Source organism: Enhydra lutris, unplaced genomic scaffold (assembly GCF_002288905.1).
Source record: "Enhydra lutris kenyoni isolate GAN:26980312 unplaced genomic scaffold, ASM228890v2 scaffoldscaffold45, whole genome shotgun sequence".
Classification (NCBI taxonomy): Eukaryota; Metazoa; Chordata; class Mammalia; order Carnivora; family Mustelidae; genus Enhydra; species Enhydra lutris.
Window position 1 is genome coordinate 3,746,779 of NW_019154129.1, and position 25,315 is coordinate 3,772,093.

The 25,315-nt window shown below is 55.1% G+C and overlaps 3 protein-coding genes across 11 annotated transcripts in view; 1 reads left to right on the forward strand and 2 right to left on the reverse strand.

The window, feature by feature from the left end:
* The window catches only part of LOC111155978 (pyridoxal dependent decarboxylase domain containing 1), a 53,186-nt gene extending 46,706 nt beyond the window's left edge, over positions 1–6,480 (forward strand). For all 3 annotated transcript variants that reach the window (XM_022516473.1, XM_022516474.1, XM_022516475.1), the window contains 7 exons: positions 750–921; positions 1,532–1,650; positions 1,948–2,069; positions 3,247–3,339; positions 3,421–3,517; positions 4,350–4,454; positions 4,861–6,480. In XM_022516473.1, coding sequence (XP_022372181.1) covers positions 750–921; positions 1,532–1,650; positions 1,948–2,069; positions 3,247–3,339; positions 3,421–3,517; positions 4,350–4,454; positions 4,861–5,120 — 968 coding nt within the window. In that variant the 3' untranslated portion in view covers positions 5,121–6,480. The remainder of the gene's footprint in view (positions 1–749; positions 922–1,531; positions 1,651–1,947; positions 2,070–3,246; positions 3,340–3,420; positions 3,518–4,349; positions 4,455–4,860) is intronic.
* A 516-nt stretch (positions 6,481–6,996) lies between these two features.
* Positions 6,997–20,326, reverse strand: LOC111156175 (N-terminal asparagine amidase). 5 transcript variants are annotated; one of them, XM_022516882.1, is made up of 10 exons: positions 20,162–20,326; positions 13,514–13,616; positions 13,373–13,438; positions 12,964–13,072; positions 11,369–11,442; positions 10,222–10,275; positions 9,668–9,721; positions 8,945–9,042; positions 7,710–7,823; positions 6,997–7,332 (listed from the first exon to the last, which is right to left on the reverse strand). In XM_022516882.1, the coding sequence occupies exons 1-10, from the start codon at positions 20,324–20,326 to the stop codon at positions 7,153–7,155; spliced, it is 1,017 nt and encodes a 338-aa protein (XP_022372590.1). In that variant the 3' UTR covers positions 6,997–7,152. The 5 variants fall into 5 exon arrangements, with proteins under 5 accessions (XP_022372590.1, XP_022372591.1, XP_022372594.1 ...); XM_022516883.1 differs by lacking the exon at positions 20,162–20,326 and adding an exon at positions 19,178–19,315; XM_022516886.1 differs by lacking the exon at positions 20,162–20,326 and adding an exon at positions 14,759–14,778.
* A 590-nt stretch (positions 20,327–20,916) lies between these two features.
* The window catches only part of LOC111156094 (RRN3 homolog, RNA polymerase I transcription factor), a 29,832-nt gene continuing 25,433 nt past the window's right edge, over positions 20,917–25,315 (reverse strand). For all 3 annotated transcript variants that reach the window (XM_022516699.1, XM_022516700.1, XM_022516698.1), the window contains 3 exons: positions 24,513–24,665; positions 23,470–23,557; positions 20,917–22,807 (listed from right to left, as the gene is read on the reverse strand). In XM_022516699.1, the coding sequence (XP_022372407.1) occupies positions 22,646–22,807; positions 23,470–23,557; positions 24,513–24,665 (403 nt within the window). In that variant the 3' untranslated portion in view covers positions 20,917–22,645. The remainder of the gene's footprint in view (positions 22,808–23,469; positions 23,558–24,512; positions 24,666–25,315) is intronic.

Genomic DNA, 25,315 nt, shown 5'->3' on the forward strand with positions numbered 1-25,315 from the left:
CAGATATTTTTAACATTTTTGAAAAGATTCTTGATCTGAAGCCTCAAAGTAGGGGGGTGTGGACATTTGTCCTGCAAAGAAAAGCCCGCCACGAAGACGGCTGGTGGCCTTGTCTGGCAGTGACTTCTGCACCTGCTGTGTGGGGCCTGCGCCCCGGAGGCTTAGTCTGTAAACCCGGTGGAGCGAGCCGAGGACACCGGGGCAGCACGTACGGAGGCTCAGTGGGATCCCTTGCGCCGTCTGAGTAGCACGTGCCGGGTAGTGATGTCGGGTCCTGCACCCGTGGGGGCGTCAGGCTGTCCCTGGGAGCTGTTGTCAGCCCGCCCTCCTGCCTCCCCGCACACCCCCACCAGAATCCCTCCCTCCCATGATGCTCGTGTGCAGCAACAGCCATGTGCTTGCCTCGGCTTTTCTAGCGTGTCGTACAGTGTTCGTGACTTGCGCTGAGTCCGTGAGAAGAATCTAATTTCTCTGTCCGAGTGTCACTGTGTGTGGCGCTGGGGCTCCTTCTGTCTTCGGGGTAAGAAAGCACGGCGTCCGCACCAGCAGGAGCGGACTGTGTCCGTTTCCAACGCCCGAGCTCTCCAGAGGGGCTTAGTAGCCTTTTTTTTCCCTTTCTTTCTACTGCTTCAGCTCCTGCTAACCAGATGCCCCAGAGCTGCCGAACTCCCGAACAGTGAGAGGGGAGCCCTGCTCTGTAGTCCACCATGTTCTTACACATTTCTTGAGCTCTCTGGGGACGGTTTCAGTTTTAGGCACCCGGGGAGAGGACGTGGATCAGCTCGCGGCCTGCGTCCAGAGCAAGCTGCCGGTCCTGACCTGTACACTGCAGCTGCGGGAGGAGTTCAAGCAGGAGGTGACAGCAACGGCAGGTCTCCTGCACGTCGATGACCCGAACTGGCCTGGGATAGGGGTTGTCAGGTACGTGTTCATCCCGCTCGGCCGTACAGAGACCGCGGGTGCGTCATTTTGTGGACTGGCTCTGTATGGGCCCAGCGTACGCATCTCTTGGAAATTCAGTGAGATCCTTTGGGCACTTAGAAAAGCCCAGCGCAGCGGTGGCATGGCCACCCTCGCCCTCAGTAAAATAGAGATCCCTGTATTTTCTGTGCCAGCTCGCAGGTGACTGGGGGGGGCACTTAGAAGTGCACAGCTGACTGATGGTTACTCCCATGGGGTACAGGGAGCCACAGATCACTAAGACCAGGGACCAGCTCACTGGCCGAGCATACGTCTCTGTCCTCCGTCGCTTGGTGCGCACGGTTATCCCTTCTGCGGGGAGGGGACACTCCCTGCTTCTGCTACAAATGAGGCTTCCAGACCTGGCCTCTCTTAAGTTTCATGGACTGGAGACTTGGGCCTTCCTTGCCACGTTCTTGACAGTGTCTGACCCTGAGACACTCCGAGGCTCCTCGGCCCATGTGTCTCACCTTCTAGGCAATAGCCAGTAGCTTAGACCACTCGCAGTCCCGTGTGCGAAGAGGCGTCTGATCTTTTAGACTGAAATACTGTTACTTGATATCATCTGTAGGTATGAACATGCTAACGATGACAAGAGCAGTTTGAAATTAGATCCAGAAGGAGAAAAAATCCATGCTGCACTCCTGAAAAAGTTAAATGAACTGGAATCCGACCTTACATTCAGAATGGGTAACTACTGTTTTTATAAGTCAACTCTGAACTTCGGAAGGCCATTTTCTGACTGGTTAAGGGACTTTGGGCTCTGTTTCCTGGGAGGAAATGCTGGTTTAGTTCTTTCTAGGGTGGGCTGGCTCCCTCCCGCTCCCACAGCCTGTCCGGGCATCCCTTGTCCCCGTTAGCACTTTCCTCGCCTGGGGAGGGAGGCTCCTTTGTGCCTGGTCGTGCCATCATACAGGAAACTGGGCCCCGGACGGTCTTGTGACCCAGGACTGCGGAACCGAGTCGGTCGGTTGTTTCTTTCCGCAGGCCCGGAGTACAAAAGCATGAAGAGCTGCATCTACGTTGACATGGCGAGTGACGATGTGGATATTTCGGAACTGGTAGAGACCATTGCAGTCACAGCCCGAGAAATTGAGGAGAACTCACGGGTCCGTAAGACTAATCTGCGTCTCATTCCTTTTCTGGGTTTTCTCCAGGCAGCTAGCGGAGGTCCCAAAGGAAGCTGCTCCCCTCAAAAATACCTGTTTGTTCCTGAAAAGTGTGTGAAGGCTAAGCCTTGCGTCAGGAACCCAGAAGCCCATGGGGACTGGACACAGTCCCTGCCCTGGGTGGGCTCACAACTGGGAGGCCGAGAACTGCAAAGCCAGGCGAGGCAGTAAATGCCGTGGGGGAGAAGTTAGGGGTAGCAGAGCATTCGGAAGACATAGTCACCCCTGCCTGACAGGGTGAGGGGAGACTTCCTGAGTGTAGCTGGTCCTGGGGCTGCATGAGGCACATGTTTCTCACAGCAGAACTTCCTGCCAATAATAGACCTTCTTTTGGCCAACTGTTAAGGAGACCAGACTGTAGACCTCACGGATGTTCTGCAAACCAGGTACTTGAGTCAGTAGAAATCCCTCAGAAGCAGAGAAAAGGAACTAAGGCAAGATGGCTCTGAGGAAACCAAAGCATGTGAGCGGGTTACTGCCACTAGGGAGGGGAGAGGAGGCTGCCTGTGAGCTGAGGAGCCGGCTCTCTTCAGTCTCAGGCAGACTTCCTAAAGGTTTTTCTAGACTCACTCTGTCACTTCCAGTTCCGTTCCGTGAGTGCTGAGCCGCTTGTCTGTTTTCTGGTGAGGGGACACAGATCACATTTCTCTTTGTCCCTTCCCTGACAGATGAGGCTGGTCACTGAGGTGTGTCTTACCTTATCCAGGCATTTTATCCTCTTCTGTTTAATTTACTATTTTACTTTCTATCCTGACACTTAAAAGTGCAAGATTTCATTTACTACTACACTTCTGAAAAATGTCGCCTGTGCTGTGGTAATAGTTCTAGGTCTCAGGCAAGCTTAGACAGCTGGTGACTGGGTGGCTCAGTTGGCTGGGTGTCTCACTCTTGATTTTGGCTCAGGTCATGATCTCAGGGTCATGGGATTGAGCCCCACATTGGGCTCTGGGCTAAGCACAAAGTCTGCTTGGGATTCTCTCTCCCTCTGCTCCTCCCCACACTTGTGTGCGTGCATGCGCACACACACACACACACACACACACACTTTCTCTTTCTCTCTCTAAACAAAATCTTCAGAAATCTTGGACAAGTAAAGTCTTTCTTGGTCCTAACACAGCTTCTAGAAAACATGACAGAGGTGGTTCGAAAAGGGATCCAGGAAGCCCAGGTTCAGCTACAGAAGGCAAACGAGGAGCGGCTTCTGGAAGAGGTGAGCGCGAGGCAGACCTCCCAGCTGCCACGCACCGGGGCCGGCGGGACGGCCGTGAGCAGCAGTGGGTGTGTTTTGCAGGGGGTGCTGCGGCAGATCCCCGTCGTGGGGTCCGTGCTCAACTGGTTTTCTCCGGTACAAGCTTCACAGAAGGGAAGAACCTTTAACTTAACAGCAGGTAGGACTGACCAACATCATCCCAGGTCTCACTGATTTTGCGAGTTTTATCCTGGTTCCTGGGATGCCCCACGCGAGTGGCGGAGCCCGGTGCGCACCCAGCCCGTCCCAGGAACCGGTCCCAGAAGCTGGGATGCATCTGCCCCGGGGACACTACGGTGTTGTCTTCCTCTCCGGCCCCGCTGGCTGCGGCGACATGAGAGCAGACCCCCACCATCCTGTGGGAACGTGCTTCCCCGGCCCGTCACGTCCTCCACGCAGCGTCCTTTGCTTGGCGCTCAGCCGAGTGCTTCCCGCAGTCTGTGCGCGCTTGGCCCCAGCTCCTCAGGGGAGACGAGAAGGTCGCAGTCCGGAGCCCGGGCCGGCTTACTTCACAGTCGGCGGCCAGCAAGTAGTAGCAGTTGCCGGGAAGGATGTCCCGCTGTCGCTCTCTTCCTTTCCTGTTCTGCTGGGGGAACAGCGCCCTCAGCCTGGGGTCCCTCCCTAGGAAATGATGGCGCCCGCCGTGTCCTCGGGCCATAATCTGATTGACATGCCAGGCCTCAGCCATCAGCAAAGCGTCTGTTCCTTGTGGCCAAAGCACCTTCCCGATGCGCATGTCGACCCCCAGGCATGCTCGTGCCACCCTGCCGGCCGAGGACCGTCCCAGGGGTGCAGGATCCCCGGGGAGGTTTAGGCTGGGGACCCCTCCCCCTCCTGCGGGGCTGTTTCCAGAGGCCCAAAGGCTCTGCTGGTCTGAGTGAGGCTAAAGGGCCGGAGGAAGCTTCTCGGGGAACGAGGCTGCCTGGGTTAGCTCCCCGGGTGGCACGCGCTTACCGCTCTCTCCTCGGCAGGCTCCCTGGAGTCCACGGAACACACCTATGTCTACAAGGTACAAGGCACGGGCGTCACACCCCCGCAAACCCCCTCGGGCACGCGCACGAAGCAGAGACTTCCAGGTACAGGACGTCTCCCGGGGGCGTTTGAACCCTGAGAACTGGCGGTTCCTCTGGGGAACGTAGACCTTCCCGTCCTGGGGCGTTTCCTGCTCGGTGCTCCCTGCGTCCTTCTGTTGTCTTGGCGCTTTCACCCGAAGTCCTGTTTCTCTTAAGACTCGCTTCATCTTAACCTTGGCAGTTGCTTGGAGCTTTAACTTGGAGAAATTTCTGTAGCACTTCATGGGGCGTTAGGGTCCCGAGAGCTGGCATCATGTCTAACCTGGTGTCGACCGGCCTGAGCCGCGCCGGCTTCCTGCCCATTCTCGTTCCTCACCTCCTCCCTCCGGGGCGTCCGAGCTGGGGATCACTAGGGCTGCTCTGGGAGCACGCCCGGAGCTTGCAGCACGGTCCGTGCCTCTTTCTCTAGGCCAGAAGCCTTTCAGGAGGTCCCTGAGAGGTTCCGACGCTCTGAGCGAGACCAGCTCGGTCAGCCACAGTGAGGACCTGGAGAAGGTGGAGCAGTTGAGCGGCGCGCCCGAGCCCGACGCCCAGGAGCCCGGCAGCCCCGAGCCCCCTCCCAGCACTCGCGCCCCGCAGGACGCCGAGCAGACGGGCGCCCTCCGGAGCGGGGCCCAGTGCCCGGAAGACGACCGTCCACAGGTAGAAGAACCGGAGAGCTTAAGATAAAAGTCAGTGTTGTGCTTGGAGACTGTAGTATCGTTTCAGGGAAGAAGTTCTACTGACAATGTGAACCGTGCCACGTGCTAATGCGAGAGAAATGACTGTTTTTGTGCGGAACTGGCATTTTTGCGCACATCCGTGCTGAAAGCCAGACTTTTTAGAAGGGCAGTTGATTGTCTCATTCCATGGGTCTGTGGAGCAACTCCTGTCGTTTCTGTCTGCCCCGCTGTAGTTCACACCGGTTTCCCCCGTTACATAAACACTTTGATTCACAACACTTAGAGCTCAAGAGCCCGCCTCTTGGAACACTCGCGCTCACCTTTCTAGATCCAAGTGTAAGACGCTGTATGCGGTTACGTGTAACTCTCCGCTGAGGCCGCTTTCGTTAGAGCGCGCTGGGCTCGCGCCGCCCCCGGGGACAGCGGGCGGGGCGGATTCGGCTCGAAGGAGACAGGGATTCAGTGGGATGGTGAGCGAGCCCGAGCCTCCCGTGCCCGCTGCTGCTTCCCCGGGGCTGTGGGGGCCAGGAGCCCCCCCGCCGCAGGTCATTTCTCCCTTTATGTACTATTTGTAAACACATTAAAGGACTATCTATGAAGAGTAACTGTAAAACTCTTGACCATATATATGTATATTTTTAAATATGGGTAAAGCTTTTAAATTGGCACACAGGTGCAGGCTGTGCTCATTTCTACGTTTAATATCTGAAAACCTGATAGAGATGCTCCTCTTAACCAATGTGAACTACGTTCCAATTCTAGAACAAGTAGATCTTTGACCCGGTTGACATGGGAGCTTCTGTGGCTTCTCCCCACTAGCACCTCCCCTCTTTGGGCCCAACTCAGAAACAAGAACCAGTGACGTCCCTTCGCTCGGGCTGGTCAAGCCAGACCACTGCGGAAATAACTAGAAGTAAGCCCTTAATTACTGCCCGTTTCTACTTCTCCAGAATTACCGCATCTCTTCATTTATCCTAGGTAATGGCCCCTGTGCCTTTAGTCCAGCCAAGTCAAGCTATGGCCGCCTCAAGGTAGTGGGGATTCACACTGGGTTTGTAGACTGTCCTGTTGGAAGCCTTAGTTATACCGTATTAAGCCTATAATTAGACTCTGGATGTGATCTCTGACATTTGGCACTTGTCAACATGTTTTTTTTTTTGTGCAGATGATTAAAGTCTTCCCTGTTTATTTGGTGCAATGAAGTATAGCAGATAAAATGGGGAAAGGGAAAATTATCACCTTTAACAAGATTAATTTTTAAACGTTTTTATATATATTTGGAATTGTTAAATTGGTTTTGCTGAAACGATTTCACCCTTAAGACACTATTTGAATGTTGGTTTCAATAAAGGTTCTTGAAATTGTTACCAGTGAGTTCAGTTTCTACACAGTAATTGCCTTTTCAGAAGCATAAAGGTCTCTACAGGTCTGACTGGCATGTATCGCAGTTGGGGCATTTTAATGACCTTCCACCTGACAGAACAGGCTTCGGCGGCTTTGTGCAGCTCGTTAAACACAGTCTCCCAGGACATTATTGTGATTATATTGCAGAGCAGACTGGCCAGATTCTGAAGCTAGCATTCATCTAGAAGTATGATACCAGCTTTGAAAATGACGCTTCTAAAACATTGTGGGGGCCAAAAAACCCTCTGTGAGATGCATCAATTTTCAGAGAATTTTAGTGCATTTTAAATACTGTTTTTTTAAACAAACTTACCGTTTTCCTTTACTCCCTGACGTAGCAGAATGAGAAGCACTCACCGCGTATCTGAGACGGCTGCTTGTAGAGTCACGAGGCAGGCAGCTCCTCTGGTGCCCTTGTTACCAAAAAGGAGAGGCTGGAGGTCAGCTTCCGAGAAGCAGAAAGTAAACCCTGTAACAAATGCCTTTGCCAAAATAAGATTTTATTTTGAAAGTCATTTGAAGGACAGTAAGGAGGGAGACCTAGGACTCGGCAGATGGAGACTCTGGTGCCCGTTCTCGCAGGCCCCGCGGTGGTCCGTCAGGCCGGCAAGGTGCTTTCTTTGGTGATCCCGTGTTCAGCTTCCGGGAGAAGAGATCTTTTCCCACAAGCCACCTTCATTTTTTTTGTAGAGCAGAGCCTTGTTTCCAGGAAACAGTGCGCTGGTGGGAGATGGGTGTTTCTTTAAAAACATCAAGGTAGACCTAATATGTTCCACAAAGTGGGGCGGCTCAGCCAGAGGCGAAGTGGAAAGGTTCTGGAAAGATAAGATCCTGCGTATGAGAGAGGAACAACCTGGCTGTTACCTTTCCTGATAGCCGTCGCAGTACCTCCATGTTCTTCAGCCCGGACCTGGACACTCAGGTCACCCAGCATCGAGCCACTGCAGAGTGACCAGGCGGGAGGGGCCCCGCGCCAACGGGGCAAGGAGGTTGGCTGCATCCTCCTCCCGAGCCGTGCGCATGCCGCGGGGACCGGACTTCCCCGCTGACTAGAAGTTCAGCGGGGTCTGCCGACGGCACCTACAGCTAACTCCCGCCCACCGCGAGCCGAGCAGCTCTGCTCTAAGCACCTTTTGTTCTTACGGATGAAGAAACCAGCGTGCAGAGATTTACCCAACCCGTCAAGGTTCACCTCTAGGATCTGCTCGTCGTCTTGCTGCAGCCAGAAGTCCGCGTGCGGGAAGGGCACCCAGGAGTACGGCCCCAGGCGCAGGTGCTCGGCCTCTGCGTCGTAGATGCTAATCATCTAAAACGACCATTTCAGGGGCAGAAGGTGAGGCGTGCTCCCCGCTTCTCAGAGCCCGCCAGAGAAGCCGGCCCAGGGTAGGCCCGCAGCCCCGCGTTTACCCGGAGGACAAGCTTCTCGAGCATGTCTCACAGAAGCTGCTCCGGCCCTGGGTGAGTAACAAGCGGTATCGCCTCAGTCCCGACAACGGTCCTCTAGGAAGACCGCGTTTTTCCCACTTGGGGTGAAAACCTGAGGCCCGGAGGGACAGGCACTTGGGCCCGCGGCGCCGCACGGCCCTGCGGGGAGAGCTGCGGACCCGGCCACGCAGAAGCAGGTCGCGCAGGCCGCCCGGCGCCCGATCGAAGGCAGCGAGAGCGCGCCGCGTGCAGGTGCGCGTCTGCCGGCCGTCGGGCTCTGAGACTGGCCTGGGTGCCGGCGTGAGCGGACCAGGCCATGGTGCCGCGGGACAGCGCAGGACTCGTCCCCCCGCTGCGTGCTCTGAACCCACACGCGTCCCAGGACGACGTCCACACCTCGTCAGCCCGCACGTCCCTTCGCGGCTGTGACTGTGCCGGCTGGTCTCACCCCGGGAAGGGGCCAGAGAACCCTTCAGGCATTTTTAAATGACATGTAAGGATTGGGTGGTTCTTTTTCCTTCAAAATTAAGGTATTAGTATTAAAAAGCATCCCTGGCGATCAGACTTGTGGAAAGTGACCCGATGACTCTTGTGGGCGAATCCACGTGTTGCGGCAGATCGGCCTTCCGGGACGCAGTCCAGCGTGTGTGGCTGCTGAGGTGCAGAGGCCGAGACCTCTCCCCGCTGCCTGGCTCTGCTTTCCTCGTGAGTCGTGTGTAGGCAAATGGTGCACCAACAAAAAGGGGTTCGTTCTCTGCACTGGATGCTGGGCGCGCACATTACCTCCCTGTACCCCTTCGAGGCCAAGCGCCTACAACCTAAAACCATTCCTTACTCTTCCGTGTTGTGTGTGGAGGGGAGAGAGGCGACCCCTGATCATTCCGTAGCTTTAAAGAAACTCCTATAAAGTGTTCACTTTTAAGGTCTATAAAACTTGAGGCTTTGGAGTGCGATGCCCTTTTTTCCCCAAACCCCTTAACACAAAGATGATTTCACACTCACTGGTCCTCCTGTTAAAGCCCGGGCAGCCCGCAGCGCCTCCTCCGGACCCCGGTCTGGGAAGGACGCTCGGTAAATCTCCGCGGTCTTGATGTTGACAGCTGCGGGGGACAGACGACATTTTCTTTGACTTAAGACGCAAATGGAAAGTTCGCGTGATCTTACATTTCTACCACATGTAACAAAGTGCGGGGTGCGCACCGCTGGGGCCTGGGCCAGCCGAGGGGACACTCTGCTCCCAACCCAGGATGGCTGCACGGTGCCCCCAGCAGCCTGCCATTCCTCCCGGCGGGCACGTGGCCGACCCCCTGCTTGACCTGGGGCACAAGCGTGGCTTGGGATCATGGCCAGATCCGGTGTGTTCTGGCTTCTCTGGAGCCGGGAGAGCTTTACACCTTCCTTAGGAGCAACTTTGTTCACAACCAGACCTTACAAGGTTGCTTACGGGTAAGGAGATGCAAAGGCCCCAGCTGCTTGGAGCCCCGTTACCATTGCCACCGGGTCTGCCTCCCCCCGGCTCCCTTGTTTGTCCTTCATGGCCTCAGGGTGTGGACATTCTTGGTTTCGCAGACAGAGGTCAGAGAAGGCACGCTCCTTGCCCGGGACGCCCCCGTTGGGCCCACAGAGGAGCCAGGACAGGAACCTAACCAGCGCCCCAGCGGGCTCACCACGTGGTCCCATCAGCATGGGACCGGCCTCTGATCCTCGGTGAAACATGCTACTTACCGATGCCATAAATGATTGGAAAGTGGTTTTCATTTTCTTCCCGGTCATTTAATTCTAACAACAGAAAAAAAAAGTTCAAGATTTAATGTCTAAGAAATACTCAACAGTTGCTTTCATGTTCCATAATCAAAGCCAAGAAGGAGCCCACACAACAGAAAGGGGGAAAAAAAGCAGAACACACAAGGGACTGTTTTCCTGTGTCCCTGCCAAGTCCCCGAGCCGTGGGGCTGGGGTCCGCAAGCCCCGTCCCGAGCTGGATCCCCCCAGCCAGCCACACCCTCAGCGTCCACCACGCGTGGTGGCTGCTCCTTCCCAGGAGCTGGGGAAGCCTCTGAAAAGCCCCAGGAAGGAGAGGGGAGTGGCACTGAAGGTGGGGGTCAGGGTAAGGAGCGTCTGCGTCAGGAGGCGGCACTGGGGGTGGTCGTGGCCGCAGAGGACACCAGTGGGGCACACGTCAGCCACGCGCTGCCGGACTACCCCCATGACCGAGGTGCTCGTGCAGAGTCTCACTTTAGGGGGAGGGCACCAGTCTCGGGGAGGATGGCAGAACTCACCTGTCACACACAACGTCACTAAGTGAATGTCCTCCTCTTGTCTGTCAAATTCACCTACAACGAGAGTTCCCAGTTAGCAGCACACAGGCTGAGCGAGGTGGGACAGGGCCAGGGGGACAGCAGCACTGAGCCATGCCTGTCCAACCTTCGGCCACAACCTGGCCCGTCTGCCGAGGCCAGATTCCCGCGGACTGACGCCACGGCACCCCACCTGCCAAGTGACAGGCCCGTTCCCAGCCTCGGGCCCAAAGGAAACCGACCGGGCCATCCCCTCTTCTCTCCCTGGTGAGGGCAGTGGGGGGACCGCTGACTCGTAAGCTCTTTACTATTAAGGAAATTCTGTCCTGATCAACGGTCATAAAAAGGTTTATCACTGTAAAACATAAATAAAAGGAAAATACAGGCAAGTGTAAGGAGTACGTGGGTTATTAACGGCCACAATCCCGGCGCGTGCCTTTCCTTACCGCCTGTGCCCTGCTGAGCCCACGCCGGGGGGTGAGGGACTGGGAGCAACTTTGTGTCCCGACTGTATGCATCTGCCTGCCGCGTAATCCTGAGTCTTGCTTAGTGGCTCCTTAACTATTTACCCGTGGACATTTAACTGCTTCCTAACGTAAAGAATGTTCTTACTGCCCATCTTCAGGCCCAAAGCTCTAGGCACAACTCAGATGATTTTCTTAGAGTCCCAGGTGGGAGTTACTGGGTCCAAGGACTGGAAACCTTCAGACCGAAGCCCCGGGGCCAGGTCGCTTCGCCCGTAGCTTGTAGCAGCGTCTAGTCCCCGGCGTGTGAGCACGGGGACAGGGCGGGGCTTTTCTTCCTGTGACTCTAGTAGGACGACAGTGGCATCGTTGGTTTTAATATTCTGCAGATTAAGACGGACGTTCCTGCCCAGAGCGGGGTTCTGGCTTCACACAGTTCAGTGCCGACTGTTTCGCACGGTGCCGACTGCTGGTGCCCGGGAAATCTCGGCCCCGGCCCCTCCGCCTCTGAAAACTTAGCTCTGTTCTGCACGAGTCCCGGCAGGGCCATGCCTGGGGCTCCAAGCTGCGGGGACCCCCCGGAGGTGTGGCACGAATGAGGACTTTACCCAAGCTGCAGTGGGTGCAGACTTTGATCAGAGCTGGGGAGAAAGCGGGGCACTTACTAAGAAGCTGATGAGTAAGTTTTTGTGACAACTGCCTGTCGTCACTGAAGCCTCCCACGAGGTGCACCTCCAGCCTGGCAAAGAGACGGGACGGTGGTCAGAGGCCCGCACGACAGCCACGGGGGCCCTGGGTGTGCTTGGGATCTCAGCTCTCCGCGTCCACGAAGCCTCGCTCTACAGCAGTGCTTCCTCCGGGCCGCGTCGGGGCCGTGGCGCAGGGAGGACACGTCTGGGCGGCACTGGGGGAAACGGGTGTGGCTGCCAGGGCTGCACGAGCTTCTGGGGACCCCGCCCAGGGGCCCTGATGGCAGAGGGGAGCTGCGTCTGCACGCGAGACGCCCAGCTCTGCAGGGACAGGACTACCTCACACTTTCACCCACCCAGTGCTGGGTGCTTCCAGAAACCTCTTAACGCATCTCAGCCTGAGAGGGTGCGGAGCTGGGGAGGGGAGGCGGCGGCCGCTGCGGGGACTGTGGGGGGCCCCCTTGCCGCACTATGTCCCATCCACCTCACCCAGAAGGAGGGAATATCACTTCCATTTCCAGAAGGAAACCGGGTCTGTTCCTAAAGCCACGCGTACCCAGTACACCAGCTTTTCCAAGCTGGGGACACTGTGCCACTCCCTCGGGGTGACCCTCCCTAGGACGGTCCCCGCGCACACGAGCACGGCAGAGCCCCGAGAAGCCCCGCGGCTGGAAACGCCCAGCTCCGCTGCTGGACCCCGTGTTCCCCGCCCTCGTCTGCTAATCTGTCCCCAGCCGGGGACAGGGACAGCGCTTTCCAGGACCAACTTCCTGAGGAAGGAACCTGACTGGCCACATCGCCAGCACGAGGACAAGCATCAAGGGGCCCCAACAAACATGAGCCAGCAAGAGGAGCCGTGATGGCCACGGGGCTGGCTCGGGGGCTCCGGGTTCGCCTGCCGGGGTACCCTGCCGCACCCCTGCCAGCGCGCCGACGTTGGTTCCAGAACCGCACAAGGATGCCTCCTGCCGGCGGGACCCGGGGCCCAGGGAAATCAGGCACTGCCCGCACGGCTCACCGGCTCCTGAAGCCGGCCCGGCCTGGCTGCCACGAAGGAAACTCAGGCCAAGCTTCCCCGCCTGGGCGGCCTCCAGCTCTTCCCGGCTCGCACCATCCCGTGGGGCTCCCTGCGGCCCCCCTGCCTTAGCACGTGAGCGCCCCGGAGCAGCTTCTGTCTCCCATGGTTGCGGCTGCGGCCTGGGGACCTGGAACGGGTCTGGCTGGGAGCAAGTCCCCGCCAAGTGGCTGCCAGGAGAGGGAATGAACGAATGAACGAACGAATGAATGACTGAACCCAGGGAGACGGCATCCGGGGTCTAACAGCGACGTCTGACAGGTGAACCTCTAAAAGCACACGAGTGAGGAGACCGCTGGAGGTTCCAAGTCAGACCGCGGGGACCGTCAGCCTGTACCCGTCACCCACAAGCACCGACGGAAGGCCTGGCGCTGTGCCAGCTGTGCTCCCCTGGAGCACGCCGGCCGCGGCCGTGACCTCCCGCGCGGCCGCCTCGGCCGGCCCCTCCACACCACGGCACACAGCTCCTGACGGCACGGACGGGCGTGGAGCTCACCTTCCACACTGGGCATGGTCGGAGAAGGACTTGATGGAGCTCATGATCAAGGGCACCTCCGCTCTGGTGTCCGATCCATCGCAGTGGGTCAAGCAGGTGGCCCCGTTACCTGGAGAGAAGGGAGGAATGTCTCGGGTTATTCCCACTGAGAACCCGGGACACACGGCACACCCGCTCCGGTCTCTCCCGACCGCATCCCTCCGGGCAGCCTGGACAGAGGAGGAACAGAAACACCTGCGCTGCCCACCGAGCCTCCTGACTGGGGCCCCGGGAGACGCCGTGTAGACTCGAGAGAAGGGGAGCGTGACCGGGCTTCAGAGGGGACCCGAGAACACTCGGGCACAGGCTCTGATGGCCCCACGCGGGCGGCCACTCTCAGCAACGGTTCCCTTCGCGTCTCTCGCCCTACCTGTGTGCCTCAGGACCACGATGTGACACGTGGTGGCGTCGTCAGAGCCCAGAATGGAGACGGAGCCTGTTTGAAAAAGAAAGAAAATAAAGTATCCAGTAGCCTTGGGGGTAACGCCCAATTCACTGCTTCCTAACCTACCATCCTTTGGGGAGGTCACTGCCAGCTCTCTTTGCTGAACATACAGAAGGCCCTGGGGTCCCACTTGTTGAACAGACTGACCTCTGAGAAGTCTGGCTCTTTCCTGTTTAATTAAGAAAAAAAAAAATAAAATCGTGATGGCAATTAGTAGGGCTGAGTACCCAGTGAGGGCTGGCAGGGCTCGGCGCATGAGCACCGCGCGGCGGACCGGCCAGGCTCACGGGGCAGTGGCGGCTGCTGCAGGGGACAAGGCGGAGGAACGGTGCGGTTCTGGGCTTTGATGAACCTACAATACGAGACCTAACTCAGGAGCAAGAGACTCTGCCCAGCTCTGCCGCTGGGCAGGGAATCGGGGTGTCCGGGCGAGCGCCCCAGCCAGCTCTGCAGCCACAGCCCTTGTGGGAGGGAGGCTAGGACTGTCCCCGTCCCCCGTCTGGCCCTCCCACTGTGGGACCCCCGCACTGAGTATGCACCCCAAACACGCACCGCCCCACGCGGCTCACGACGGCCCAGCGGCCAGCAACGCCGGGGACTACAGAGGAAGGTGGCTCGGCGATGTACATGGACAACGTGCAAATGTATCAAAAAAAAAAAAAAAAAAAAAACCCAAAACATAAAAGCTCTTAAGTGTGCCGGTTCTACTGCAGGGCTCAGGGGCCGCTACACCCGGGAAGCTCAGCTCTGCAGATGCTCTCGGGTGGGGTCCCTACCGGCGCAGAAAACCGGAAATGAGCGGCCGGAAGTACGCCACCCCATGGAAAGGCCGGGGTACCATTAGGTGTCAGGACTTCCTCTCCTTGAACATGAGCCTGAATTCTTCCACGGACCCGTGCGTGCGAGTGCAGGATCCCAGACGGCGCGCCCGAAGGGAACCTATCCCCAGGATGGCAGTTACACTGGAGTTCGGGTTTCAAAACTCTTATTAGACTCTAAGTCTAAAAAAACATTTAAAAAAAATAGTAATTAGGGACACCGGGGGGCTCAGTTGTTAAGCATTTGCCTTCGGCTCAGGTCATGATCTCAGGGTCTTGGGATCAGGGGCCTGCTTCTCCCCCTCCCACTCCTCCTGCTTGTGTTCTTTCTCTGTCTCTCTCTGTAAAATGAATAAAATCTTAAAAAAAAAAAAAAAGTAATTAAAAAAAACCCCACAGGCGTTCAATTCTTTAATGAAAACTGAAGGTTTTCAAAGACATCAGGTGGATATACAACTGCGATCATTATAGGATACACGGGCTGTGTCCTTACTTCCTTCTTACTCCCGACAAGCAAGAGAGAGAACAAATTCCTATCCCAGCGGGCAGACAGGGGTGCGTGCAGCGTGGGGCCTGGAACAGAGCCTTCGGGTCTCACAGGCTTGTCTCCTGGCTGGGGCTCACCCAGGCTGGTGCTTGCAGACTTCATAAAACACAAGATGTAAAAACAGTTTAACTCACTCACTAACCACGATCAGCTGGATTAGTTACACCTTGTCTCTTTTGGCAAACTCGCATTAAGTGGAAGCAAGGCCGCCGTGAGCATGACAGCGGCTCCTCCATGGAACCAACCAGAAGGAGCCCAGAACCTGCCGCCTCAGTTGGGCCGAGAGGAACCAGTGGGACTCGCCAACCTGACACCCAGGGCGCCTTCTCACCTTCAGGGAGAGCAACAGCTGGAAGAACGCAGCGTTTGCTCTCCATTATTCCTTGCACACATATCTCTGGCTTTATTCTTTCGGGGCTGGGGGAAGGAGGGTGAAGGCCACTTTCATGAGGGGTCACCGCCCGAAAGCAAAGCCGAGACCAGAAATCACATCGTCCCAGCCCCCCACCTCTCCCCCCAAGGCTCCTCTTCCCCCAACAGACAGGAGCATAAACTCATTATCAGAAGAGACGATGCCAAGGCCCCTGGGAGGCTCCGTCATTAAGCCTCTGCCTTCGGCTCAGGTCTCTATCCCAGAGTCCTGGGATGGAGACCCGCATCGGGCTCCTTTCTTAGCGGGGAGCCTGCTTCTCCCTCTCCCTCTGCCTGCCACCACCCTGCCTACTTGTCTCCTCTGTGTCAAATAAATAAAATCCTTAAAAAGAAAAAAAAAAAAAAAAGACGAAGAAATGATGCCACAAAGCGAAAAGAACATGTTGTCTTGGTTTCCCAATTTTAAGAAATAAAAAAAAAGTTTAGCCACACGTCCCCACTGTGGGAAAACACCGACAGCTCCTTGGTGAACTCCCAACCCGTCCCAAAATAAAGGAGCCCCGTCCTCTCGACCTCTGACGTTCTCTGGACACTCAGATCCCTACAGAAGCCCCGTCCGGCAGCCTCTCATTTCCCAACTCCTCTGCCTTCGCGCCGCTCGCTGAAGCCAGGGCTCAGCAAACTTTTCTCTGAAAAGGGCCCGAGAGGAACTATTTTGGGCTCTGCCGGCGCGGTCTCGTCTTGCAAGCGCCAGGCTCTGCCGTGCAGCCCGAGAGCAGCAGAGACAACATGTAAACAACCGGACGGGCGCCGTGAACCCAGAAGATTCTACTGATGGACAACACCGCAATCTGAATTAACTTGTCATTTCACATGGCAGGAAATACACCTCTTTGGATTTCCACCCCCCCTCACCATTTAAAAATGTAAAAGCCACTCGTGGCTCACGGGCTGTGCAGAGACCGCATCGGGCCGGGGGCTGTAGTTTGCGGACCCCGGTCCTGGCCAGTCACAGAATGACCAAGTGTCCCCTTACCCCTCCTCCTGGAGTCTGTCCATTCTTCCTGCAAATTCTCCTGCCCTGGGGAAAAGGGAATGATGCCGTCTGCTCCTTAGCCTGCGTGAGGATTAACTAGGGGGCTGTCCCCATGCCCGCCTGTTTCCCTGACCCCGAGGTCCCCCTCGCCACCCACACTACCCTCCCCGATGGCGGCCCTGCATCAGTTCTAAACATGGCTCTGCCACACCCCTTTCCTGCTCGGAAACCCTTCGAGTCCAGCCATTTCACGGGTGGGAATCATTACAGGGGCTGACGAAGACTGAGCTCTGTGAATGTTGGTAATGCAGGAGATTTAGAAACCTCCTGCGTGCAGAGAAGCAGGAACTAAGTTACGGTGCGTTCATGTCATGGAATCCTATGGCACCACACTTAGCAAGGTGCTGGGGGGACTGGTTACGGAGCCCCAGTGGAGGACTGGGTAAAAGCAAAGGCTGGAAGAGCGCACCCCCCGAAGGAATGTTCTGGGGTGCGGACCATGAGCTAGACCCGCCCTGCCTCACAGAGTAGCCGCCAGCCACACCCGGCTGTCGAGCACCTGAAACATGGCCAGTGTGACTGAGGAACTGAGCTTTCCATTGTCTTACAGGGTAATGGCACCTAAGTAGCCCCAAATAGTGGGGAGAGTCGGGGTCCACACTGAGCAGAGCCGCGTTAGAGCCAAAGGCAGGCCACCAGGGTCCCCACGCCGGCTTTGCCACTTCCAGGACGCGGGCCTCTGGGCAACTCACTCCACCTGTCTGTGCCTCCAAGGGCTCATCTCTCAAATGGGCTCATCTCTAAAACAGGCCTAGCGAGAGCACCTGCTTCCGCAGGTAAGGCCCAGTCCCCGGTGTTCCAGGAACAGGGGCGGCAGCTGCTCTGTGCCGGGCCTCACTAGGGACCGGCTTCTAACTGCCACTGCGGTACAGGCCACATCATTCCGTGAAAAAGACACATCGCCGACCAGAGTATGTAGTTTGCGCTCCCTTTCAGAAGTACATCACTCATATATAAAGAAAACCCTCTGTCGAGACGGGTACCAAGACGTCTGGAGTGGTTGTGGTCCTCTTGACATTTAAATGTTCTGACAAAGGGGACAGGCTACTTGTTACAGAAAACCTAATGAAAGCTTTCATCTCCCCCCACTGCTTATTCTTTGAAAGATCCTCCGAAACCCCTCTGACCCGAGGCTGCCCACTTCCCTGGGTCTCTATCTTCTACTCTTCTCCGCTCACACCCTCTGCCCAGGCCAGTCCACCCGCCCTCTCGGGGCGCTTGCCCTCCTGCCCACGCAGCTCAGCTAGAATGCCCTCACCCTTCTCCCCCTGCTCGATCTCTCCCCTGCGTCCATCCTTCTTCCCTAAGACTGCTGCAAAGGCCAGTGACACCCCCAGTTTCCTGGAATGCGCACTGCCCCGGCCCCCTACACAGGCCGGCGGATTCCCCACCGGGCCTGCTGCTTGGGACTCTCATCTTTCTGACCTTTTATCACAGAAATTCTCAGAGAAACATAAAAATAGTGTCACCTAAATTCTGCAGGCAGCTGAAAGATTTTCCCCTTGGTGAGTCCTACTCTGACTTCATTAGTTAACGAGGTAACAGCGATGCAGCCCCAGGAAAATGCTTAGCACAGGGCCCGGTGTCCGCTCGGACCCCGGCAGGTGCTGGCTACATCACAGCTGTTTTCTTGACCTGCAGGCTGGGAATCACGGAGTGTTCCCTTTCCCCTGCTACTCCCCATCCTTCAGGTCATTCTCAGGGGTCCCTCTGTTCAGTCATGGATATAACAAGAATTTACAAAGTGCAGATTCGTGACCAGAGACTGCCCTAGGCTCGGAGGACACGGAGCAGTAACAGACACACACTGTTCAGGAAGCCCACTTTCGGGGGGCAGGGGATGGGGGGGCAGGTCGACACAAGTATGCAGACAAAATAATTCCAAAGTGTGCAACGGAGAACAGGAAACCCCAAGACGACCTTCCGCGAGCCCCCGTGCCTCGCCTCTCAGAGGGAAAACCGGCATTCTTCCTGTAGGCACTTAGCAGCCCAGGGCGTCCGAGCCATTCTGTGATTAAAGACCAGCCCCTCTAACTCGGCTGGGAAGCATTCGGCCCTGATTGTAGGACATACGCGCACACGGTGCCCGACAGACAGCAGCAGCTCAGGACGAACGAACTGACTCCAGTCCACGAGCTGACGGATTCCCCCGCAACCGGATCTGGACCCATTTCTTTTTTACATTAAGAACGCCTTTCTCTGCCTAAGCGTGGACTGAGGGTTCAGAGAGAACTATTTGAGGACAAAAGCAGGAAGACGAAACAAAACCTAACCCTTCCATCAGGGCGTGGTCCTCAACAAGGCTCAGCTGGGGGAAAAGCAGGGCCCTTTCTTCTGGCTAAAAATACCCGGGGCCCTAAGCCTCGGGGTGGAGGGGGTGGGGGGTGGAGGGGGTGGGGAGAAGCCCGGGGAAGCGGCCGGATGCCCCTGGCCGCAGCCCCGCCGGGAGGAGCCGCTCCCCGCGGGGCGCGGTCCCCCGCGACTGCCGGCGCGCAGGGGCGCTGCCCGGTTGGCCTCAACCCGCCAAGCCCGGCTGGGGGTGGGGACCGGCCTGCCCTGGGTCGCGGAATCCCCGGGCGCCCTCCGACCGGCGTGCTGTGCGACCTCGGGCAAGTCGCCTAACCTCTCTGGGCCGCCGGCCCCTCGCCCGGCCTCGGCGGATGCCCTCGAACGTCCAAGGGAGGGGAAAGCCGCACAGACGCCCCGAGCCAGGGCAGAGAGTCGCTGCCGGCGGCCGGGGCTCCCGACGTGCCGCCGGCCGCTCCGCTGCGCCAAGTTTAAACTCTGCCTCCGGGAGCGCGGCTGGAGGCGGCGGGGCGACGGGGGTCGGGCCCGCCCGCCAGGGTCCCTCGGGCCCGCCTCGAAGCCCCCCTCCCCCCGGCCCGGGCCCCGCTCACCTCCAGAGGCGGGTGGGCTCGCACGAGGTCCCCGGCGGACTGCGGCAGCCGCACTCGCCGCCCTTCGACGAGCAGCGGCATCGCGGAGGCGGCCTCCCCGGCAGGCCCAGGGAGGCGGCGGCCTCCCCAGCCCCGGGCCGCCCGCGGCCCCCGCCCCCGGGCCGCCCCGCCGCGCCCCGCCCCGCCCCCCGCGGGCGCCGCCGGGAACTGGAGTCCCACGGGGCAGGGGGCGGTGCATTCCGGAGCGGCTGGGGAAACCGAGGGCGGGGCCGCACTGCCCTGTGGGAGATGTAGTCCAAACGGGAGGGGGCGGCCCGCGGCCGGCCCCCTCCGCAGGGGGCGCTGGGAAATGTAGTCCCGAAAGCGTGGACGTCCAGGAAAGGCGGGGCCTCAGCTTTTGGTGCCCTGCTTGGCTGGGTTCGAGGGTCAGCCAGCCTGGCCGGAGTGTGGGTTCCGGGATCTGACCGTCTCGAGTCAAGATCACGGCTCTACTACTTCTTGTATTGCCCTTGAGCAGGTTATCTGAGTTGCGGAAGCTGCTGTGCTCCTCAACAGGATTGTGTTCAATCAACAATGAACGTTGAACTGAGAAAATAGAGCCGAAACCTGGCTAGCCCCACACATGCAGAAACCCTCAGGAACACTTGCTGCTTGGCGTCCAGGAGGCACGCACTGATGGGCTCAGAACCCTGGGAATGAAAATCAAGATACCATCCAGTCCCTACTGAGGACAGGTATCTGGGTGCGAGGCCTCTCACCTAGAGGCTCTCTGTTATAAATTTGGAAATACTCCTTAAACAGACCCAACTCCACATTACGGTAACCAGAAGGCAACTTGACGAAAGTAGTGGTGAGATGAACAGCCGCTGCACAGAGCAAACACTGTTGGAGTGGCATTTGAATTCCACCGCCTTAGTTTTTCAAAGCTCCCAGGGGGATTCTAGGACCAAAACTAAGAAGCAATGCCTGGCAGGTGGCAAACACTGGCCGCTCCTCTCCAGGTGAGATCTCTTCAGCTGGTACCAAGGAGGCAACCGATGTGGATGGAATGAATGTTACCCTTGCCTGGGAAAGACCCTGCCATGGAAGTACTTCCTGCTTAACTACCTTCTCACCAGGCAGCTCAACAGCTACTGCCTTTCCATGCATTTTCACTGAATCCTCACAACCCTATGGTCAGTAATAGTTACGTCCACCTTACAGCTCCAAGTGGAGCTCAGACTTGTTCAAGGTCACACAGCTGGCTAGAGAAACGCCGATTGTGTTATCCGTGACACTTGAGAAGTCCCTGGCCCTTTCGCACTTGAACTAATTCACCCCTTCTCATTAAGGAAGAGCCGACCATAGCAGACAGACAACAGGACAGACCTTGGAACTCCGACCCCGAACGAAGGCCTACTTTTCAATAAGAGGAATAGAAAATCCTTTTTCTAGAATTCCCAATGAAATTTCCCAATTTTTCCCCTTGCAGATGTTCCTTTAAAGCATGTGCATTTTTAAAGTAAGTGTTCTGCGGGAACCTGTTCAGGCCTGGGGGGGCTCTAGTGGCTGGGCGTGCTCACAGAGTCCCTGACACTTGGCTGCTCCTGGAAGTCTTTCTCCTCCCCAGCATGTACGTTGTCTCCCAGGACCCGCAGCCGCTATGGCGCGACTTCAGCCTCTGACGGAGTAAGGGCTCAGCTGCAGTTTCTCACGGAGCTTTAACAGAGATCAGTAAAAAGCACAGAAACCACGACATCAGTGTTAGAAGCCTCTTTATTGGGGTACCTCCCTTGACTCCTTTACTGGTGTAAGAACCAAAGGTCCAGATTAACCATGCCATTGTTTTATGTCCACAAAATTTTTTTCCCTCCAACTCCTTTGAAATTAAACAGATTTGTTTACAAAGACAGCCTTAACTACATTAAAACTTCTCAACCCACAAAGGCCCGCTTACCGTTACCTTATAGGGACACACGTTCATGTACTCATTTACCTCGGGTACAAAAACCCCACCATTTTGCCAGCAGTTAAAGGAACAGAGAACCCAAAGGTTCTCGAATCACTTTCCACCAAGTCACCAAAAGAAAATCTGCAATATCCAAAACTTTTTAAACCCATAAAAATTTGTTTTCCAAAAAACATATTTACCCTACATTGCCATCAATATAATTATATAAGAGCATACAAAGCCCTAGGAAAGAGAAAGTATTTCATTACAAAATATTTGTGATCAAGAAAATATCGCTTGCCTTTAAATAATAGGAAAAGTGGCAGAAAAATAAATATGTTTAGAGATGTCCATTTTCGCAAGTAACAAAAAAGTTCACAAGGAATGAAGCTAAAATATGCATTGGCTACAAAATGAATCCAACAGTGTTTACACACGTGTCATAAAGTGAGGTTGTGTCGACTCCTCTCTCTCAGTGTTTAGTTATAAAAGTACAAAAAGAGCCTCCCCAGAGGAAGATCTCACTGAGCCGAAATCCACGATACGAACAGCCAGCAGACAGAAGCCGGAGCTGTGACCTTGGTCTATTGTTGCTAGCGAAACCATCCCGCCAGATGACCCAAGCCCCCCTTTCCCCGCCCCGTTAGCACAGAGAAAATTCTCAAAATGACCAACTGATTCTACTTTAAAAAAAAAAAAAAAAAAAGTAAAAAAAAAAAAATCCAAGTAACATTGCACTACAAATGAGTAGTTTCCGTTCTAATAGCTCCTGGGAACCCCAGGGTAAAATGTCAGGTGCTGTGTTTTATAAAAGTCCAACCCCACTCTCCATGCATGGGAATTCCATTTACCCCGAACTCTGTGTTTCTTTTAAATCCATTTTTAAACTCACAAGTGTATGATTTGTCTGCGTCTGTTTCCCTAAATCCTCCATCTCTTCTCTCTAGGATTTCACTGGTCTCCAAAGTCCATGGGGATCTTCCCTGTCAGCTCCAGCTTCCAGCATCAAGGACCAGCTCTGGCCACCTCCGCACCTTCCTCCCATCCCCCCTACACCTCACTGAAATCCCAACACACAGATCCAGGTCCCGCTGAGGGGCAACAATGTGTCCAAAGTAAATCATTTTAAAGACACTGAGTAGCGTCTACATAGAGCATTTTTTCACTGAAAAGAAATCAGATCAACACAGTCTTGTGACTACGGCTCAGACAAAACCTGTATGAAAAATGCAATTGGTTAAAACAGGCTATTGCCAGTATTAGAAATTTCACAATGATGTCCAAAAGCTGTAACAGAAATAAAATATACATTAAACAGCCAAGTCTTCAACATTTATCATCAACTCCACTCTAAAATATTGCACATGATATCCAGTCTTCTCCTTGTCTGGAGGGGAGTAAAAAAGAAAAAAAACCACATCCGTTCAGACAGTAGAGTAGGTCTACTTTGCAAGTAAGATGCCTGAGGCATGTCCTCACTCTAGTCCAAACAGGGTGAGCCCTGGTACTGACGGGCATGACAGGGAGGAACGCCCGTCTCAATCACAAATCCTCGCGATCACAGGGGACTGGTCCAGCAGGAATAACACGGGAGGGGAGCCCACACTGCTCGAGGGACTTCGGAAATGCGCGTCAAAGGAGCTTGGAGTGATCCCAACTTCACCTTTCAAAAAATCATCATCCTCATCTTCCACCACCTCCTGTATAAAGAACAGAGGTTATCAGTAGGAACACCCGGGCGGTGTGAAATTTCAAGAGTTCCTCTCAGGAACGTGCCACTTCTGGAAAGAGGAAAGTAAAGAAACGTATCTTAATTCTGGAAGCTTCCCCTGACACACACTTTTTCATTACCAACCACCGACACAACTGTCCGTCACACGTAACTACTCATTAGGTCTGATTTTTTTTGAACAGATTTTAAGCTCATAGAGGGCAGGTGGCACATGTCTTTCTTGCTCAGCGTCCTCACCCTTGTACCTAACACAGTGTGAATGAGTGAAGGAACGATCCCCCACCCCCAAACCCAAGCTAAATACAAAGAAAAAAAGAGCTTTCCAATGACTACTTATGAAAAACGAGACCTAAATAAATTTGAGATTGTTACTTGGTGGTGGTGATCACACGAAGATGTGAATTTGCTGAGCTGATTAACCTTCACTTCCCAAAGTTCACTTACCAAGTGTCTAAACATTCATCAAAAAACCAAAAAATTCTTTTCGTAAGAAGAATATAACCTGAGTTTGGATTTTTGCAAAGGCGGAATTAATAAAATGTGTTTTTTAAGTGTGACATTGCTGTTTACCATTTGATTGTGGTCTGTAACCACGCTGGAGCTTCCCAGGGTGCTGAGTCACAAATTTACCTGTTTAATGGGTTTCTTCAACTCCTGAAGCTCTTCTGCACTCATGTCTTCCCATATCTGATAAATAGGATCGATGAATTTCTTCGACCTGTGGACAGAGGTCAATTTCAAAATCACGTTCAATGCCACACTAGAGGTCAGATTTGTCTGGCTCTTTTTTCACAGGATCCACTACCCAAAATAAAAACTACGGCTCAAATAATTGTCGTGCCAAAAAATACCGGATGTCAGAACCGTACACAATGGGGCTCCCAGTCTGTAAAGCTTCATCTACTCAGAAGGTGTATTCAGCTACTGTTTCTCATCTTTTTATTTTCTTTTTTCCATCTTTTTATTTTCAAGTGAAATTATTTCTCAACTCTGCCAGGACCGACAATGAGTTAGAATAGGTCCAAATGAAAACAAAACTATATTACTCTGGAATTCATTTTTTTATATTCCTACGGTAAATCTATTGAAGATTAGTCTGGGAAAAAAGACCAATGTGGTGACTTCAGTCAACCGTGACTTGGGGGACCAGACAATCCTAAATGTGGTGTTGCTAGTGAGAAACTGCACAGCAGGCAGAAGTCCTGCTTCCTTATACAAACGCCAAGTTCAAGACTGGCCTGGAGGTTTCCCACCATCACCCACCCAGATAGACTACACGGCTGTCGTTCATCCTTGGCAATAGCGGGGAAGGTGCTCTCTAGAGGGAGGAACAAGTCGCTTGGCAGAAAATTCTGAGCCACGAAAGGCAGTGCCCTCCCCATCCAGGCACCTCTTTGCCCAGTCCCTTTTAGGTTGAAAACAACTGGTTTACAGAAAAACAAAAGATAAATGAGAAACCTCTGGTGTCCATCTGGGGTTCTTCCTGAACTACAGGTCTGCACAGCCCTCAGCCTCTAAAAGGCCTTCTCTGCCTTGGGGACCCGAAACACGTGAAGGGGACCCTGAGCCACTGATAAACAGCAGGAGCGTCACTTACGACAAAGAAACCCCCAGCAAATACATGTCCCACATACAGCCCCCCCACCCCCGTCCGGCCGCAGGCTGAGTCCCACCTCTTGAGCACACAAGGATCGAAGGGGAAGAAGGTGTCGAGCGGGTTTGTGCAGGTCCGCACCGAGTCCCCGCCCGCCGTGTTTCGAAGGACTGGCAGCATCTGGCGATTGTTCCTCTCGATGATGGTGTAGCAGAAGACCAGCTGGTACTTACTGCGAACAGAGCCGAGACACGGACGAAGAGTTAACGTTGCGGCTAAGTCCGCACGGAGGTGCCTGTTTGTGGGACAACCAGGCTGACCGCAAAGATGCCGTCACACAGAACACGTCCAAGAAAAAAAAAACATGTAAAAAAGGAAGCGATGCTTTTAGGGTGCAGCTTACAGGCCTGCTGCGCACACACCTCCCAGGAGCAGGAAGGTGTGGCCATCGCTTTACACCGCCAGCGGGCTTAGGATACGCACGACTCACTAAAAATCAGTGTGTTTGAGGGAGAACTCTTGCGGTTTGCAAGATGCTGTGAACTAAGTGACGTCTGCGATCTGTAAGAGAACGAGGAGGCCGGCGGAAGGGGTGCCCCGAGGACAGCGGTCGCTGAGGGAGGGAGCTGGCCACTGAGCTGAGGGCTCCACCGGACATGCCTGTAATGAGACCCCTAAGCCCCCAATTCTGAAAAAGTAATGGCCTAAATCCCAACAAACGATTGATTAAAAACAAATGGACAGAACAAGACTCAGCAGATCAAATCAAATGCAAGTTATGGGTCCACAGGAATCCCCATCCCATTAGGAAGCGAACGCAGCAGCCACGGGACGCCACATCAGTCTGACACAGACCTCCAGGCCCAGCTCTTGCTCTCGGCC

Bases quoted from the DNA above. Each gene is read 5' to 3' on its own strand.
- LOC111156175 (XM_022516882.1), bottom strand. From the start codon at position 20,326: ATGCATGGAAAGGCAGTAGCTGTTGAGCTGCCTGGTGAGAAGGTAGTT. The intron at 13,617-20,161 runs GTGTTTGCCACC...TTAATTAAACAG, and splicing joins CACCTGGAGAGGAGCGGCCA to GAAAGAGCCAGACTTCTCAG. The intron at 7,824-8,944 runs GTGAGTGTGAAA...TGGTCGTTTTAG, and splicing joins GGGCTTTAACAGGAGGACCA to ATGATTAGCATCTACGACGC.